This window comes from Osmia bicornis, chromosome 9 (assembly GCF_907164935.1).
Source record: "Osmia bicornis bicornis chromosome 9, iOsmBic2.1, whole genome shotgun sequence".
In the NCBI taxonomy this organism is placed as follows: Eukaryota; Metazoa; Arthropoda; class Insecta; order Hymenoptera; family Megachilidae; genus Osmia; species Osmia bicornis.
In genome coordinates this window covers 7228455-7247189 of record NC_060224.1, presented here as the reverse complement: position 1 = coordinate 7247189, position 18735 = coordinate 7228455, and the positions used below count along the sequence as shown (strand labels likewise).

At 29.1% G+C, this 18735-nt stretch overlaps 6 protein-coding genes across 16 annotated transcripts; 2 read left to right on the top strand and 4 right to left on the bottom strand.

Moving 5' to 3' along the window:
• The first annotated feature begins 285 nt into the window (after positions 1-285).
• LOC114874445 (galactoside 2-alpha-L-fucosyltransferase Sec1-like) lies at positions 286-4489 on the top strand. The gene is made up of 3 exons (XM_029183710.2): positions 286-587; positions 1311-1934; positions 1998-4489. The coding sequence occupies exons 2-3, from the start codon at positions 1471-1473 to the stop codon at positions 2536-2538; spliced, it is 1005 nt and encodes a 334-aa protein (XP_029039543.1). The 5' UTR covers positions 286-587; positions 1311-1470; the 3' UTR covers positions 2539-4489.
• Positions 4490-4529: 40 nt separating this feature from the next.
• Positions 4530-6952, bottom strand: LOC114874442 (dynein regulatory complex subunit 4). 2 transcript variants are annotated; one of them, XM_029183699.2, is made up of 8 exons: positions 6510-6952; positions 6233-6450; positions 5903-6164; positions 5572-5832; positions 5347-5514; positions 5184-5270; positions 4888-5097; positions 4530-4826 (listed from the first exon to the last, which is right to left on the bottom strand). In XM_029183699.2, exons 1-8 carry the CDS (start codon positions 6510-6512, stop codon positions 4611-4613), a joined length of 1425 nt encoding a protein of 474 aa, XP_029039532.1. In that variant the 5' UTR covers positions 6513-6952; the 3' UTR covers positions 4530-4610. The 2 variants fall into 2 exon arrangements, with proteins under 2 accessions (XP_029039532.1, XP_046143195.1); XM_046287239.1 differs by lacking the exon at positions 5184-5270.
• An 87-nt stretch (positions 6953-7039) lies between these two features.
• On the bottom strand, positions 7040-11935 carry LOC114874444 (pantothenate kinase 3). Of its 7 annotated transcripts, none has more exons than XM_029183703.2 (11): positions 11711-11935; positions 11215-11305; positions 10090-10264; positions 9543-9721; positions 9306-9479; positions 9051-9218; positions 8902-8978; positions 8649-8825; positions 8353-8524; positions 8167-8280; positions 7040-8110 (listed from the first exon to the last, which is right to left on the bottom strand). In XM_029183703.2, the coding sequence occupies exons 3-11, from the start codon at positions 10226-10228 to the stop codon at positions 8057-8059; spliced, it is 1254 nt and encodes a 417-aa protein (XP_029039536.1). In that variant the 5' UTR covers positions 10229-10264; positions 11215-11305; positions 11711-11935; the 3' UTR covers positions 7040-8056. The 7 variants fall into 7 exon arrangements, with proteins under 7 accessions (XP_029039536.1, XP_029039537.1, XP_029039535.1 ...); XM_029183704.2 differs by lacking the exon at positions 11711-11935 and adding an exon at positions 11457-11669; XM_029183702.2 differs by lacking the exon at positions 11215-11305.
• A 240-nt stretch (positions 11936-12175) lies between these two features.
• Positions 12176-13005, bottom strand: LOC114874447 (MORN repeat-containing protein 4 homolog). Its single transcript, XM_029183716.2, has 4 exons — positions 12894-13005; positions 12631-12814; positions 12452-12561; positions 12176-12384 (listed from the first exon to the last, which is right to left on the bottom strand). Exons 1-4 carry the CDS (start codon positions 12901-12903, stop codon positions 12236-12238), a joined length of 453 nt encoding a protein of 150 aa, XP_029039549.1. The 5' UTR covers positions 12904-13005; the 3' UTR covers positions 12176-12235.
• On the bottom strand, positions 12937-16872 carry LOC114874441 (MMS19 nucleotide excision repair protein homolog). The gene is given in 11 exon segments (XM_029183696.2): positions 12937-13401; positions 13473-13535; positions 13537-13638; positions 13698-13762; positions 13765-13954; positions 14032-14753; positions 14837-15118; positions 15198-15792; positions 15872-16204; positions 16267-16505; positions 16771-16872. Coding segments are annotated over 11 exon segments (2889 nt in total). The 5' UTR covers positions 16868-16872; the 3' UTR covers positions 12937-13200.
• LOC114874446 (ubiquitin domain-containing protein 1) lies at positions 16695-18588 on the top strand. 4 transcript variants are annotated; one of them, XM_029183715.2, is made up of 5 exons: positions 16695-16755; positions 17213-17324; positions 17732-18091; positions 18177-18295; positions 18378-18588. In XM_029183715.2, the coding sequence occupies exons 2-5, from the start codon at positions 17243-17245 to the stop codon at positions 18537-18539; spliced, it is 723 nt and encodes a 240-aa protein (XP_029039548.1). In that variant the 5' UTR covers positions 16695-16755; positions 17213-17242; the 3' UTR covers positions 18540-18588. The 4 variants fall into 4 exon arrangements, with proteins under 4 accessions (XP_029039548.1, XP_029039546.1, XP_029039544.1 ...); XM_029183713.2 differs by lacking the exon at positions 16695-16755 and adding an exon at positions 16764-16853; XM_029183711.2 differs by lacking the exon at positions 16695-16755 and adding an exon at positions 16784-16853 and having other exon boundaries at positions 17114-17324.
• The last annotated feature ends 147 nt before the right edge of the window (positions 18589-18735 follow it).

Here is an 18735-nt window from a genome sequence, read left to right as displayed (position 1 = left end):
TGGAGCCGAAAATGAGTTTATCGTTCTAAACCATAGAGGGCACAACCGAACAGTGACGAAAATGAGGTTTTGGGAAAGGTCGGTATTTCAGTTGGGATTTTGTGACCAGAGAATAAACCTGATCGGGACTCTAGCGGGCTAGATTTTCAGAAACCAAACATTAAGAGTTTAGCCAACAACACGCCAATCTATAAACCTTGTATTATCCAGGAGGTGACGGTTTCCGATGACGTCATTTATCGGGACAACATCCCTCGTTCCAAGGATATCAGTACAGTCCAGTACAGTCTGAACAGTCTGAACTGATTTGGAGGAACGGTTTTTAAGTGTTTAGCTGTTTTCTCAAATCAATTCGTCGTAGAGAACGGAAAATAAATATGTTACAATCATTTGTGGTGAAGAAGTAACGTTTGTAAGAAAAAGAAAAAAATACAAAACATCTCGTGGATACGCAACAAGCGTCAATGCACGAGATACACATCGATTTCACCGGGAAAACATGAGTGACGGAAAGAATACAGTGAACAATGTAAGCTTCATGGATAGTAATGGGCTTCGAGTGCAATATCAATATTTTTTTAGGACAGGTGAGTATTGAAACATTGTTATTTACATGTAATAATATAATTTGATTTGAGCATCGAACTTATTAATTCAATCGTTGGTCATAATAAGAAGCTGAAACTTATTCTCTTCTTAATGTATTTATATATCATCCTTTTAAGAATTTTTTTGACGATTAAATGTAAGTAATTGAAAATATTAATTTTATGTTCACCGTTTTAGGTTTTTTTAAATACATTTTAAGTGTTTTGTATAGTTATGCAAATAGTAAATAATTTTCTTGTATATATCAAGATTCATATAATATCTAAAGATCACCACCTGTTACTATCATACAGTATCATATATAAAGTGTAATATAATTTCATTAGGTTTAAAATAAACAAATGCAACTTTAATTCACATATATTATGCTTTGTACAATAAAACCTTGCTGAATTAGTTGCTTTGAAATAACTACATATTAGGCCATGTCCTTTTTCACTGTCTGATCCATGAAAATATACTTATTGCTTAGTATTATCAATTAATTTTCATCTTGATTAAAAATGATTAACATTCTGTTGATAAATATGACATATTTTATTGTATTTTTATTATTTTTAGTAAAAAATAAACAGTCTTCCTTAGTACATTTTTTTCAATTAGTTCTATTATTCTCATTAGTCACACATCCCATATCCTGCTATCATCTACAGTTAAAAAAACATGTACTGTTCAATATAAATGATATTATCGTTATAAAGATGTACGACGGAAAACAAAGGACATGGCACACCTGTAGATATGAAATGCCGGACTAGTGGAAATTGAAGAGTAGAAAATAATAAGCAGAAGGCTGTAGTGCAGAAGCTAGAGAAAGAATTGATCAGTACTTAGTACCATACCACGCAGGAGTAAATAAGGATGAGTCACGCTCAGCAGCATGTACTTGCAAGCGCAATAGTTTTGGCTCTAATAGTGGTTGTTGGTATCCATGTCTTCCTGTTTCCCATGTACACATCCAACCCACCAGCACGCCATGTAAAGATTTCAACGTATGAACAAGCTCTTTGTCGTACCACCTTAAAGAATATCAGAGTACCGCCGGAATGGAGAAACCCTTGTCCTAAAGATGGAATAGTTTCTGCTGTCCAAGGTGGTAGGCTTGGAAATCAAATTTGGGAATATGCTTCTGTATGGGCTACTGCTAGAAGAACTGGTTTAGAGCCATTCATGCCACGTTGCATATTGAAAACTCTTGAGGAATACTTTGAAAATCTTAGCATTCCGCCGCTCAGTTACATTGGATGGTGCAGTTTAGATGTTAGTCAAGTTGTTAATTCTCTTGGGCAATGGAACAGCACAGAGCAAAACATTATCATACCGAGGTAAACATTCCTATTTCATTTGTTTTAGTTTATATTGTGCATTACAAATGTTTCTGTTGACAGACATGCAGCTTACTGGTCTCTAATCTTGGTGTGGTTGGATGATGTACGAAGAGAATTTACATTTAAGCCAAATTTAAGAGCTTACGCAGAAAGGGTATTGAAAGAAGTAGCAGAAGAATTTTATTTATCTGAACCAACATTTGTAAGCATACATGTACGAAGAACCGATTATGTAGACTATCTATGGCAGAAGTTGAAAATTAGGCCAGCACCTGTTAGCTATTATTTTGCAGCAATGGATTACTTCGTCGGCAAGTATAATAATGTAGTATTTGTAGTAACTAGTGATAATATAGTTTGGTGTAAGTATAATTTATATAGTAAACGACATAGAATCAAATTCGTATCCGATGTGGATGCAAAAGGTCCGGGCAAAGATCTTGCAGTTTTATCAGCATGTAATCACAGTATTATAGATTATGGTACATACGGTTCGTTTGGCGCTATCTTAGCCGCGGGTGAAACTGTAGTATACAATGTAACGACATACTTTTCGACGTTGATTGCCGAAGTTTTGCCAAACTGGAGAATAATGAGTTAAACAAAAATCAAAAAGAGAGAAAACACATTTTATATATACTTTATTCAAAATATTTTTTATACCAAATCAAACAATGATTTTGTTCAATTTTCGAACGCGAGAATTATATTCGCTATTACTTCAAAATTAAAACTGCTCAACAATTAAATTTTTTATACTATCTTTTATTAGAAAAGAACATTCATTTATTACTAACTTTTGCAAAATTAACGTTTCTTAAAATATTTTATTTGTTATTTCGATATACACACAGTACATCATTAAGATGTTTATTATGTCGTTATATCTCTTCAAAAATTGTTAAAACAGAAAAAAAACTAAATGAAAGTGTAGCATTATAATCACAAAATTTATATCAAAATAATATAAGTATGATGCTGATAAATTGCTTAGAAACAGTGTGCATAAGTTTTCACTCGATTATAGCACTGTTAGATAAAATTTATAAACCAGTGCACCTTTGATGGTAGTAAGAGAATTAAAATATTTTAAAGAGTATATAAAAACCTAATATAGTAGAAGAATACAACGGAACAATGGACCACTAATGTCTAAAATTAAAACAGATGCTTATTTTTTTTACTATTGTAATTCGTATTCATGAGGCCAAGAAAAACTGAATAGATTCGATATTCTTTTAACATAATGAACCAATGAACTGAGCCTAATTTAAAAATTCACAAGAAAGCTTTACAGTGGTCGGAATTAAAAACGAAAATCTTTTGATGGGCATATTATTTTTAAAATCATGATTACACAATAATCGGGAAACAAAAGTAGTTAAATTAAAATGTATTATTATACGTTGAATTCGTCTTTCATATAAAGTTACAATCGAACTTGCAGATATAGAAAAGAAATATAGTAACAACCTATATAACTCTTATAATGTACAATGATTTTAACTGTGATTCTATTTCTTATTGTGCCAAATTCTTAATATACATATAAAAAAAGAATATATATATATGAATATAATAAACATATATGTGTGTACGAATAATACACAATTTATATGCGTGTGTGCAGTATCGAGCATAGTAGGCTTCTCTAGAGAAAATGCCATTACAGGGGAAGTAGAAATTCTCAAAACCCCAATTTTGACGATATTAATATTTAAAGTTATTTAGAAAACAAAATGATGTAATTTTTAATTATTAAATATAATAAAATTTGAAATATGACTGAAAAGTATGAACAACAAAGTAAATACTAATTCAAATTTTCCCGCGTGGGGGAATGCTAGTGGGCCGTCACGGGTCTATATATACAAGGCCCCCACTATACACCTCGTCAGTCTCCTCGGAACCATCCGAGAGGATGGTCGAGAGCCTGGAGAAGGGGATTCCTACGGTAAGGCCCAACCACCCCGGAAATTTACGGGGAAGGGGGTATCGCCATTTTCCCTGGGTAAGCCCACCATGCTTGATGCTGTACATACACATATATAATAAAATTGTATCTATACAAGGTATTATAAAATGTTTTCAAACGTTTAAAAAATAAGTTATTTCCTCAAACAACAGCTTAAATATTTCTGAAACCAACAAAATCAATAGAAAGGTACTTTACATAAGCCAGCCTATATGTGTTTCAACTTCATTAACCATGTGACCTGATATATTCGATTTATAATATTTTATAAATTAGATTAGTAGATGTGTCTATGTCTGTATGTTAAAATATATATATAAAGGCATTTTCAATATAATTGTGCCTGTTAGTTGTTAAATATTAACAAATATGATATAAAAATGATTAATAAGATGTGATAGAAAAATGGTATCTATTCATAACTTAAATAAATAATGAAATTACAAATCGAATACAAACATACAACTATCAGGCATCAATATGATCTACTCTGTACATTCTGTGATAATTTTATGTAATTTCTAAGGAAGAAAAATAAAACAGATGCACTGGAATCACGTGTTTCACAAAATAAAGATATTCTGCATCTTATTTCACTAATACTAAAAATACACTTATTAATGAATCGAAAATATATATATATATATACAGAGTAATTAAAATATTGAGTACAAATCAGTTTGTTGAAATCTTATAGACTAGCGATTTGCAGTAACAAGACCAGCTGGTCCTGTACCCAATTTTGTAGTTATTCCTTTTATTTTCAACGGTTGAAAGCCAAGTTCACTTTTTGGAATGCCATACTCTTGTAACTTAGCTTCATATGTTCGAAGCAAATCATCATGCGCTTTACAAACCTTTGCTAGTTCATACTGAAGATCTTGTATCGCGCTATTTTTTCTGTTTAACATATTCTGTCGAAAAAAGAGCAAGTTAAATGAATGTAGAAAAGAAAGAAGCATTAATATTACATACTTCTAGTTTCTTATTAACATTGGCAACAGCCATTGGATCTAACTGAGCAGCAGCAAGCACTTCGCTGATCTGTACTTCACGTTGTTCTAACAAATCCGATAACTTTTCAAGTTTCTTCTCTAGGAGAACGTTTTTCAATCCTGTCTTTTGTTGAAGCTCAAGTATGGCTGAGACAAATCTTGAATGCAATTCATCTCTTTCGGATTGACACTAAACCATAAAATTGTAAGTTTCAATGAAAATGAAAAAGAAAATCTTTCCACTTAAATACAAAAATGGATTCATTGTTAGTATACTTTTTCAAAACGTAATTCTAGTACTTCATTTTCCCATTTTAAATTTTCGAAATCTTTCGAAGTTAGTGCTAATCTCTTTTTAGTACTCTGAAAGTATTAAAGGTAACAACTTTAGAAAATATTAATAATGATTTTGTGTGAATGAAAAACTGTTGTTACTAACTGCTAAGCTTTGTTTATCTTTTTCGTAATTTGCAAGTTGATGAGTTAAATGTGCTAAGGTTTCTTCCTGAGATTTTAACTCTGCAAAATATTTTTTATTCTCAGCTGTCAATTCCCGTACTTGTTTTTTCATCCGTTCTTCATTACTTCTCATTACTTCCATTTGTTCCTGTAAAATTGATAGTATCATAAAATTAATGACTTTATTCTTTTTTATTAATCATACCTTCATACTCTTTATCAGAGACAAATTGTTAAGGGTAATATCATTATAATAAGTTTTCATTTCTGCAAATGCGGTTTCATGATTCTTGATTAAATTTGCAATTTGTGTATTTTTTCTCTCTTCTATTTCCGTTATTTCCATACGATGTTTTAAAGTAAGAGATTCATACTGATTGGCTAACTTCTGTTCATATTTTTGTTCCATCTCTGTAGCTTCAGTTTCAAATTGTTTTATCAGTTTGTCTGTTTCCTCTGCATTTTTCTAAATAATAAATTTTCATTTATATAAATGGATTGATTCTAATAATTAAAATATGGCATTTCTTCCATACCAATTTCAAAGCACGTATTTCATTCACATGTGCTAAATCTTGTTCTTTTTGTAGTCTCTTTAATTCCAACTTATCTTTGATTAATTCATTTTCTTGGAGAACATGATCATCTTGTGCTATTTTAAGTGCAACCATGTGATCTGCTTTAGTTTCTGATAAATTTGTCTGATGTTCATACATTAAATGTTTCACTTTCTGTTTGTACAATTTAAGTTCCGCTTCATGTTTCTCTGCAAATTCTTCTTTTTCACGTTCTTTATTCCTTCATAAAGGATATACATTAATTGAATTTTCAATTAAATGTTCTAGATAAATGTGTTGGAATGATACCTGATAGTTGCACGTGCTTCATCTAACTGGCGTCTTGTAATTTCCCAAAAAGTTCTAAGTTTATCTCTTTCCAGTTGAAAAAAATTTCGTTCTTCCCTTTCACGTTCCATTTCTTCAAGTATCCTATGTGCATAAATTTCCAGCTGCTCTCTGTTCATTTTTGTTGTGTCTACTCCATCGACCGTAGCAGGTGCTTTTGCTTTTGCTTTTTTAGGTCCCTATAAAATTTCAGTGTAAGAAACTCGATAAGTTTTTGATAAAACATTCAAAAACTTACCATTTTTACAAAATGTTAATATCAGAAGAATAATAAAATATCACAAAAATTGATATCAGTTGCAATTTCGGTGATTAAAAATAAAAATTTAGCGAAACAAGTTACAAATGAAGATGATATAAACTATCACTGTAAAACACTGATATTTTTATTTTATAACTTCACTGACAAGTAATATAAACGTGATTGCAAGATCGTTATGTGACTTCAAAGTGAAGTTACTGTGTTTTGACAGAACAGTTGCTAAGTAACAGAGACTCGCAGGAAATATGTAAAATACATGATATAGTATACAGGGTATATACCACATTTTTTTATACAATAACGTTTAACAATATAATTTTGAAAATAATTAAGGTGCTACTAGTTCACCCTGTATAATACTATAAAATGCAAAATACTTTATTTCTTAATAACGTTATTACATTATTATAAATCTTACATATGTATAAAAAATGCAATAAAACACAGTAAATGCATGCAAATTTGATAACACAGTAAAAACAGTATCTTTAATTTTGTAACAACAGTTTAAACTTTCTAACATTGAATGCCAAATATGGAAGCATTTATTAATACAAGAAAATTACATTTGTTTCTGTTCCGTAGAAATTAACTTTAAACAAGTTTTCTGTTATTTCTCTAGATTTATATAAATATTAGCCATAACGTCAAACACATCGTAAAATACATTTGTTTATATAGCGCTATACAAGGATTCTTGTAATAATTTCCATGATATTGTTTGTCACATTATAAATTATTTTGTAAAAAAATGTGTCTACATCTCAAGACACCGTATGTATAACACATTCAAATTCAATAATGATTAATACCACCTAGTACATCACCCATATGATATTTTTCAAGTAACTAAAAAATGCATATAAGTAACCTATGAATGTGGCCACTGACCGTATATTTTGTATTAGGTTCAATAATCACCGTAACGTGACACTAATTGATTGCCGTATTTTACATTTTTTTAATAATCAAATTAAAGACATATAAATAATAACAGGGGTTAAGTACTTAAAACTGCAATTAATTCTTTCTTTTCTTGCGGGTTCTTAATAATTGGAAAATTCTATTTATGATGCTTTCTAAGTAGAACTCGAACGTGTATTTATAAAAACGTTTAGGAAATAAATTATGAGGTAGACCTAAGTTACTCATATAAAGAATATTTGAGTAAATTTGATGCGTTGAGCTTTGGTCCATTAAAATCTTGTATATAAACGCGCGTAAGGTTTGTGCCCACATTAGGTTTTTATGCGATTATCACGTAATATATATCAAAGTAATTCCCTAAAACAATATACTTATTTCTCAAAACTATAATAAATATGGTCATATTTGAAAATAATACAATTCTGACCATGGGCTTTTGCTATTGCTAAAATATAATGTTGTAACTACATATACAACAATTCCTGAGAAATTAAATATTATATAACAAAAATAAATAATTATGTTAAATAATTGCATATTAATCTTTAAAAAGATTCGTTTTTGGAATGCTATATATTATGCACTTTTCTATCATTTTAACTTGTTTCACCATTAAATTGGAGCAGACATCCTACTGCGCCAAAATAACCCTACGAATAAAACAAAATTAACAAATAGAAATATTGCAAATTTTCGTATATATTACCTCATGTTCTAAGAACAAAGCTTTCATTGTTCCTTTAGACCAATAATCCATAGCATAGGCCAAAAGTTTCATTGATATAGGGTTCACCCTAAGGAAATTTCCTACAAACACTACCTGCAAGCATCATTTAGTATTACCGGTAATAATATAATCCAAAGAAAATAATTAATTAGGTGTTCAGTTTACCCTTTCAATTTTTTCATTCACAGCACACATACGTGCAATAGAGCCAATGTTGTTTGTAATAGTAACAAGTGTTGCGCGTGCAAGATCTTCTTTACTAACTGCATTTCGACGATCTTTCGAATTCATTTGTCCAAAACTGTATATATGATAAAAACAATATGCAGGTAAATCTCTTAAAAAAATAAATTACAAAAGCGTTTACAAAATAGTTAAGAAAATAAAATAAATCGTACTGTAACATAAAGTAATTTATATACAACATTCGTTGTACTTTGCTTAATGAATGAAAAGAATACCTGCTTGCGACAAGATCTCCAGGAAGACCAAAAGGTCCATAATCTCCACCATAAATGTCTTTAACTAACTTGTCCACTCTGGTATTATCACCTCCAGTTGCTAATTCTATTGCCTCTTCAAAAGTATTACACCCAGTTAGTAAACAACATAATCCTAAAAATGTGCCACCACCTAGACTAAATATAAAATCAATTCGTTAGTATTAATGTTTAATATAATACTGTACACTCCTTCCATCACAAAAAAGCACACCTAGTTCCTGATATTCTTTTATAATTATCTGGCCCATAAACAGCTAATATGCTTACTCCTGATCCTATGTTTACAAGCTGTAAAAAATGGGTAATACATACATCAGAATATATCAGAATATATGTTAAATTTTATACAACTATACGTACCAAAAAAGGGTAGGGTTCAGAAAAATCATAAGGAATTTTTTGACATTTACTATCATCCGTAGGATGCGACCAATAATAACATTCATGTGGATTTGTCGTTTCTATATAAAGCATACCACGTATTAAACTATCTAACTCATCAAATTTTGCTAAATTCATGTTTACTTCCTGTAAACAACAAGATCCCTATAGTACATGCAGTTTTAAATACAATGAAATAAATCTGATAATGTAATAAAAAGTTGTATGTCTTACTTGTTTAAAATTTTTTTCAAATTTATATGCTCCACCACCAGTAGCACAAACTGTTGTTACAAGATTTGCCATACCCTTAGACCTTGCTAATGCTAGAAAATTTCCCATTTCACTTGTAGGAAATCTAATAAAATGTAACGTACCACGTCTACCTCTAATGCAGACATTATCCATCTATAATATGAATAATGTAATATAAAACAGATTTACAGTAAAGACATCATTAATGAAACATACTTGTAAATGTGTATCTCTGTGACCTGTTTTTCCATATGCCGAATTTTTAGTTAAATACCGTCGGATATTTTTCAAAGTCTCTACCTCTGCATTTGCTTCATCCCTTGTAATGTCTTTAGGTTCAAAATACACTAGTTTAGATAATGTACCTCCTATATCCATACCAAACCATGGCATTGCTAAAAAAGTAAAAAGCATTATTATACCATACAGTATCAGTACATGAAATATTATAGTGAATAACAAACAAATGGCATTACAAATTATAATCAAGCAAACAATTTGTATGCACACAATAAAGGAAAACAAGCTACAATTGTATTACATATGTACAAAACATTATTGCTATAAAGCAAATAAATAAAAGAAGTAAGCAATAAGGTGTTAAACAATGGACTTATAATTTATATGTATGAGGATCACTTTAAAACAAATATTTATAATGTTTCCTTGAAATAAATTTTCACCATGTTATTGTTGAAGTGATACTCATACATAAAAGATAATAATAATAAAAAATAAAAGTGGCTACTCTAAGCACACATACAATTAAATAACTCACAAGGTGATGAATGGTTTTTAGACTCAGCTGGAGTACTAGTACCAGTATAACCATTAGATGCCATAGCTTTTGTTGTGATATGATTTTTATAACTCTGAGGACTCATTGTTAAACTTTGAGTCATTTATAATATTCTCTAATATTATACAGGATCCTTTGACTGAAAAATAAAGATTAGGTCATTTTATTTTTAACAAATTATTTTAAGGTCACTTGAAAAAAAATGTGTATTATAGAAATTGAACACATTAATGAAATTACAAGACCTAATAGATAACTTATTTTTAGAAGCAAAGAATTTTTAAGTGATTTTGAGAAACAACTTGCATATAAGATAGTCATATTCTCAGTCATAGCAAGTATCAAAGGTTACTCATTAATCATGCATGTCATGAATTGAAAATACGAATATATTATATTTTGTTAAAATTTTTCTACTCTCTATTAGAATGCAACCTTTTTAAATATGTAATATTCAAGCTAAAAAATGGTAATAAAATACTTCACATTATTTATGAAGCCTTACTTTTTATTAAATAATATTGAAGACATAATTATATAAATTTTATTAAATGTATAATAATTTGAATCTTATATTCTTAAATCTAATTTGATCTTATTCTCATACTAATTACTGTTTGTTGTTTACTACATTTATATATGTATATATATATTTTTTATAATTATAGTAGAGGACTTCCATCAATAGAAAATTCTAAGAAGTTTTAATAGTTTGTATATTTTCAATCGTTCAGCATGAAATCGTTTCAAGTTCATCAATTCAAATATAATTGCTTAAAAATAACAGATTGAAATATGTATGTTTATAATTAATTTTAATTAAATCATAATCATAAATACTAATGGGTTAGTATTACTTGCAAAGTAACGCCATCAGTATTCGTAATGATACTACATAGATGAGGAATCATACATACAAGCGTCGACATACATACATACGTGTTGCCACGAGATTATTACGGTCATGTACCAAACGATTTTTTATTGAATTTCAGACAATGAAGGAAAAAATGAAAAAATACTGATACTGAATAGATATTAACTAATGGTTTATGAAAACACGAAAGCGAACAAAATATATACACGCACCATTTCCCATGTCAGCCAACGAAGTGATCGAAAAAGTAATAACTGTATCCTATACGGTATAAGCAAAAGCAACAAAATAATTTGTCCTTACCTGAAATCGTCATTTCAAATTATTCACAATGAAAATGTTTGAAATTTATATAAAAATGATTATGAAATTCAACAATAAAAAGATCACTTAATTATTTTATTATTGAATAACAAATTTATGAACAAACATTACTGCATAAATATGTATTTACAGATTCATAGCTTTTTATAGTTGTAAATTATTTATTTTTCTAAATTTATATCACAATCACTTTTAATCTACATGTAGTAACATCCCGTGATAACAGCTGTTCAATACTATCTCGAAAACATGTCTCATGAAGATAAATTGATACGATACTCCTTCCTTTAACCTTTATTAGCCTTTCAAATTCCCGGGATAATGCAAGACAGCAGTCGTGAAACCGTGAAAATGTTAGTTCATGTTAATTTTTTTTATACCCACGTGTATGTAACATCAGACTGTTGACGTCATATATCCATGTTACCAAAGTTTGTATCGAAAGTATTTATAGTATTATCACGTAAGATGATACAGTATTATTATTACGAATTAACTTGAAAACTTCAGTATTACAGAATTTAGATTTGTCATTGATTTCCTTACTAGAAACTTGAATTACAGACTTTAGAGTAAGATAACTGTGTTCTTTATCGCCTATATATACTTGCGTATATGCGATTTTGCAATCATACGATCACGTGTTTTACTGATATAAGCAAAATTATGACTATTTTTATTTTACATAATTAATTGGTAGTACCAAATTATAATTTTATCATTGTTGATTATACTCAATATAAAAATAGTATTATATGTATTGGAATTGATTTTTTATTATCTGTTATAAATCTCAAATACACAATCAAATTTTTTATTTCTTTTAAAATCAATGAATAAACAGTGGCATAAAATATTTAATATTTTTATTGATATTCAATATTACACATTTTTATTTATGTCTATCATTTAACTGCATTGGGCACGAGCCATCATAGAGATCTTCTGTGCCTTCTGTACTATGTCTGGACAATGTCTACGACGTACAAGTTTACAATCTTGAAAGAAACCTTCATTTCTAGGAAAGCCATGAGAGCCATCAGCATATGTGACTAATCCTATAATTTATTGAAACAGTAGTTTATTGATTTAATATAAACCTTTCAATACTTATGTTTTACATACCTAAACCCCATACACGGCCACCACGAAATTCACCTTCAAATTTCATTCCATCTGACCTCCAAAATACACCATGACCATGAAACCACCCTTGCATAAATTCACCTTCATACCTAATACATAAAAAACATGTTGAAGTTAACAATCAGATACTCTACAAGACCATTTTTAAATATATTTACTTTGCTCCATCTGGAAACACTATTACTCCTAAGCCAGAACATAATCCATTTTGAAAACCACCATCATAACGTGTTCCATCAGGTAGAAGTAAAGAACCAGCACCGTGTTTTAAGCCCTTTGCATTCCAATCTCCAATATATTTTGTGCCATCTTCGTATTTGTATGCACCATTTTTTACTACACCTATAAATAAATTTTATTATACTACAACACATTTTTCACAGCTTTTACATTTCTAAGAAACAATTACTACAAGTCTTACCATCACCCATGCTTCTGGTATACTAAAAGCATTAAAGAGTAACTTTCAGGTTTCAATCCCATTATAGAAATCAATTCTTTATTCAATTATGTACATTATGTACAATATAACACAAACGTATTAAACTTCTTTAACTGTTGTACAAAAGTGACATCTTATAGTTCTGTATATAAATTTAAAAATATGCAATACAATATTGTTGTTAAATTTATATCTATTGCTATTAAATAAAAATGAATGCACATATATTTCTAAGTTACAAAATTGTTTTATCATGACTGATTTAATATAACTTAAAATAAACAGATCATTGTTCTTCAATTCCTCCTGGTGCGCCAACCAAAAACCATCGTGCTCTTGCTTTTGCCGCAGCTTTTCGGACTAAACGCTTTCGATCGTCAATTGGAATTATTAATTTATCTAACACATCTTGTCTGTATAGGATAATTGAAAACGTTGGATAATCGCAATAATTTGTTAAACATTCCAAAGCTGCAATCCTGATTTTCTACAAAATTTAATAACAAAATGTATAAGATAGCATGAATAAGGGTATTTAATAATTTTATAAAATATTACCATTTTTTCATAGGTAGATAAATTTAAAAGTCGTTGAATAAAACGCTGTATATTTTCAGAAAAAAATATCATGTTTAGTCTCCAATAAAAGTTTCAATATAGTTAATGCTGAATGGATTAACTGCTCATTGTCAAGACATAGAGATTCTATTAAAAGTGGAACCAACTGAAAAATATTTATTATTAGAATAAATTATAATAATTATATTTATATTTAATAATTACCTTTGTTAAATGCATAATCAAAAGTTCCATAGGTACTTCTTCTAATAGGTGCACCAATGCAGTTAATAATTTTGTCTTGATGAATTTTTAAATTCCGAATTTTTGTTAATTAAATGTTCAAATACTCTTTGCTTGAAAAAGATTTTAATGTTACAAAAGTTTTCTTCCACTAAAACATTCTCTTGTCTACTTGTCAAAATTGCGTATATTTGGGCCACATACTGACCTATTTGATCATGTTTTAAAATGTCTGTAAGCTATAAAACAGTATTAAAAAAATGTTAAGTACCGTTAAAAAAATATTATTAAAAAAATTATCAAAAAGTTTACATACTTCATTTAAGAAGATTTCAGCATTACAGGAACCTTTTGTAATAATTGCTTTTGTTAACCATACTTGTAAAGCAGCTGCTGCTTGTTTCATTTCAGTATTAATATCTGATTGTAAGTCATTAGCTATTTGTTTTTTAAGACATGACAAAGTACTTTGAAAGCATTGATCATTATCATTCATTTTATTTAATATTACAGCAAAAAATTCCCAAGTTATGAGTTTTATATTTGAATGAATGTTATTAAGTTGTAAATTATACAAATTTTGAAACAAGCTTAGGCTTATTGATAAATTAACATATTGACGTAAAGGAATAAAAATATTCATTATAAAAATAGCGTCAATTATCGAAACTTGGTCACACAAAATTGTAGCATATTTGTTAACAACCTCTTGTTGTTCTTCGAATGTAAGGTTTCTTACAATTAGCCGGCAAATGTTTAATACTAAATCAAATCTCTGATCAGCAGGATTCATTTTAAGAAGAGCCAACTTTTCAATGATATTACATTCATTATACAAATAATGTTGTATATTATAATCTACATCTTTTGCAACGACTAGCCTATGAAGACATGTTAAAGCTGTAAAACTTATTTCAGAATTGATAGCATTCGTTTGTAACACAATTTGTGGAAGAATTTCAATACCTAGTTCATACGTTTTAGCAACAGCTGTTGAAAGTTCTAACTTATGAATTTGTATTTCAGCTGTTTCTGCATCTGAAACATTTAAAATAAGGAATTTATATTCTCAGATTAAACGTATTAACTGTTACCATTAACAATTAACTCTATTTATTTACCAGCAGTTAATGAAAATCTTTGCTTCATTAAAGATAATATTTCACCTGGATACAGTATAGCGAAGCTAAAAAGAGATATGTAACAAATTGTTTTTAATTCATTACAATTTGTTTCACTTAGATTACAAATTTTATCATAGAGTGAATTTCGATGCACTTTATTTAAATATGTTTTCTGTAATGTTAGCCCCAACAATAATAGTGACTGTAATTCTGTATCAGGCGTCGATAATTCGTTTAAATATAACTGTGGTATGTCTGTCCATGATAATTCTGGAACATCTAAATCAAATTTCATATTATACTTAAAAGAGTTTCTTAGACTTAAATATTGTAAGAAATATAATAAATATATATTTACCCTTGATGTTAAAACTATGATCATTAGTAACTTTAATAAAATTGTTTAGTGTATTAACCAAAATAATTTTATCAGTTACTGTAGTTTTGGTGGAATACTGTCCAAGACATAATGGTACTATTGTTTGTAATACCTGTGTGCATGATTCTTTATTGACTATTGCTACAGATTCTAATAACTTCACAGATGATCCAAATAAACTAAGTTGTACATCGTATAAAGATGATTTTGCATCTGTGATTATATTATCAATGAAACTTTTACACAGCTCTGTATCAATTGATACAACTTCAATTATAGACACAGTTGCTTTTAAACTAGCATTCCTTATTTCTATATCTCCAGTTGGTATAATTTCTTTTCTTAAAGCTGACCATAATTCAGTCAAATAATGTTTAAGGCCTTTTACACCAAATGTTTGTACACCTTTGCACAACAAATTCAAAGAATCCATCTTGGCAACTTTAACATTGGAGAATAATTTATCAAGAATAAGTGGTATACAATGGCAAGCAAATTCTGGTACAGCACAAAGACAAGGTGCCAATTTTTCTGCCAAATCATCACGTGTTATTTGTAATCCCTGTGCTCCAGACTGAAACATGTCAAATCAAATTACAATTTGCACTTATAAGCAATGAATAATTAAAATCTTGATTGCTTGATTTAATTACACTATTGAAGTCAACTGGAAAGTAACATGAAATGACTTCAAACATTTCTTCAGTTAAATGGCCTAATGAAAATTCTTTCATAAAATGTGGAAGTATGGTAAATATCAATATAAGATTTTTAGGATCCCTTTCTCCATCAATAGTATTTATAATTGCATAAATCAAATCAGGTCCCATAGATTTTAAATCTTCTGTTCTGTTTTGTAACAAGATTGTAAGTATTAAATATATATTATAACGATCAGATGCTGATTGAGATTGGCATTGAACATTATCAAAAAAAGCTCTGAGTATATGTGCAGGTGAATCCTTGGGTAAATGATTCATTTGAACCTAAAATAAAAGCTCTTCTTTACTTAGTTATTAAATCTAAGATTATAAAATGTATAACTTACAATTGTTAAAATTCCCTTTAATACTGTTGGTATAATAGTGTGATGATCTTTAAGTCTATCACAATAAAATTTAGTTAAAAAACATAATTCAGTTTCATTTAAAAAATCATTAGGTAAATGGGACAAAATAGTAGAAAGAGCATTAATGCCTTTTTCCCTTAAGCTGACATCTTTTTCTATTAAAAAAGGTCCAAGCTCTTCCACAACAGCATGAAGTTTTGAATGTCCAGATTGTATTTCTAAATAAATAAAAATGATGACAATTATTTTTAAGATTCATAAATTTTATTGATTTTATTATATATTTAGAAACAAATTGAATAATCACTTTCTATAAAAAATAAATAATATATTTATAATAATACTAATTTATAATAGGTGTCATGTTATTTTTCCTGTAAGTACATCATAGATAAGTTTCATTGTATGTGTTGTTTTTACATTAAACATCAAGGCCAATTATCTACATGTATAGGAAGAACAATTATGGTAATTAATACACACCTACAGCGATCTCCTGACATGCTGCATTTAGAGATTCGTTCTCTTTAATAATAGTCAGAAATCGTTCTTTAAAATTAGTGCTTGTAAGTGAAGCCATCGTAAAGCATGCCTTTTTACTGCTACTTAACCTTAACGTATCAATAAAACGTATTCTCTATCGAATTTGTTCAAAATAAATGCATCTATTATAAACTGTTAAAAATATGCCACATCAGAAGTACCTAAGAGCAATTACTATATTACGCAACACATGTCAATAAAATATAATATTTATCTTTGGAAAAATTTGGTCGTGAACTTTATTTTATTTAGTTTTTAAATTCTACGTTTGTCAACATTTTAGGTTAGCAAATATTCGATTACAGCGCCTCTAATGGTACCGATTCGTAATTTAATGGATAAGATGGATGAAAATGGCATGTAAGGTGTTGTTAAATTTCAGTGAAATGTTTGGTTACACCAGCCACCTAGGATGGGAGGCTGCATAGGTATAACGAGGGCAAGAAACGCCTCCGTTGACGATACTACGGGAAATTCCACAAGAGTAAATTCAGGTAAAAGTTTGATTGAAATTACGTACATTGAAGTTGCAATCAACAACAGCTAACCTTGAAGATACTCCAGCTTTTTCCTTACCTTCGTACTTAGCATTTATTGCGTTTTATGTATCTGTATTTGCATATTATTTGTTACGTTGAAAGTTGAGTAATTAATCATCACCGTGTACGTGATAACATTCCATAGTATCAAACTTAAGATTTTGCAAAAGAAATTACATTTATCATTCTTATTTTGTTTCATCAACTATTTAAACCATGTTTATCGCTCTGTTGAATCTTAGTATTCAATTATATTGTGAAATTCAAACGAATTTTTTAATTCAATGTGTTTCTTCTTCTATTAACTTTACAATTCTTTGTTTTTTTACAAAAATTTATATAAATACATGTCGTTATTATAGGAAATTCAAGAAAAAATCATCCACTGTGTCATGAAGTAATCAGGTGGAAATCAGATGTACCATTGACAGAGGGTCAACTCAGAAGTAAAAGAGATGAATTTTGGGATACTGCACCTGCATTTGATGGACGTAAAGAAATATGGGATGCTTTAAGAGCTGGAGCAATTGCAGCAGAAGCTCAAGATTATCAGTTAGCACAGGCTATATTAGATGGAGCTAATATTTCTGTGCCAAATGGTTTCTTAACAGAATGTTATGATGAATTGGGAACTAGATATCAGGTCCCTATTTATTGCTTATCATATCCAATTAATATTGTGAAAGAGGATAGTGGAAGGGATTCACCTGCTGACTGTTCAGGTAACAGTTAAAATTAATTAATATTAAGAAAATTCAGGAGCATTTTACATGTGAAATAAATTTGTATTATTTTATTACTTCTTAGAACCCATTGATAGTGGAGTTGAACAGACATTAAAACTCAGATTATCTACTACATTAGGTGAAGTCAAATTGCCTGTTTATAGCAAAGATACTATTGCAGTTGCTAAAAAAAAATTACAGGTGAGCATGAAATTATTTATATTCATACTTTAATTGCTATTTTTTTGATTCATAATTCTGCTCATAATAACTGTGTTAATAGAGTCAAGAAGGTTTAGAACCATCACGGCAAAGGTGGTTCTTTGGTGGCAAGTTATTAGGTGATAAAATGCATATAGAAGAAGCAAAGATACAACCAGGTTATGTAATACAAGTAATTGTAAATCCAGAAAAACTGGATGACAGTCCAGTGAAAACAAGCTGAACTAATGTTATACAAGATACAAGTTGCATTAAACCATATTTTCTGATGAGCACATTCTTACACACATACCCAAGTAAGAATACTTTTTTTTTTTTTTAATTTTATATCTTGTCATTGTTAAGAATAGAATAAAATGCACTTACAGCATAAATTTCATGATATACATATATATATGTATATGTATATGTTTTTCTCA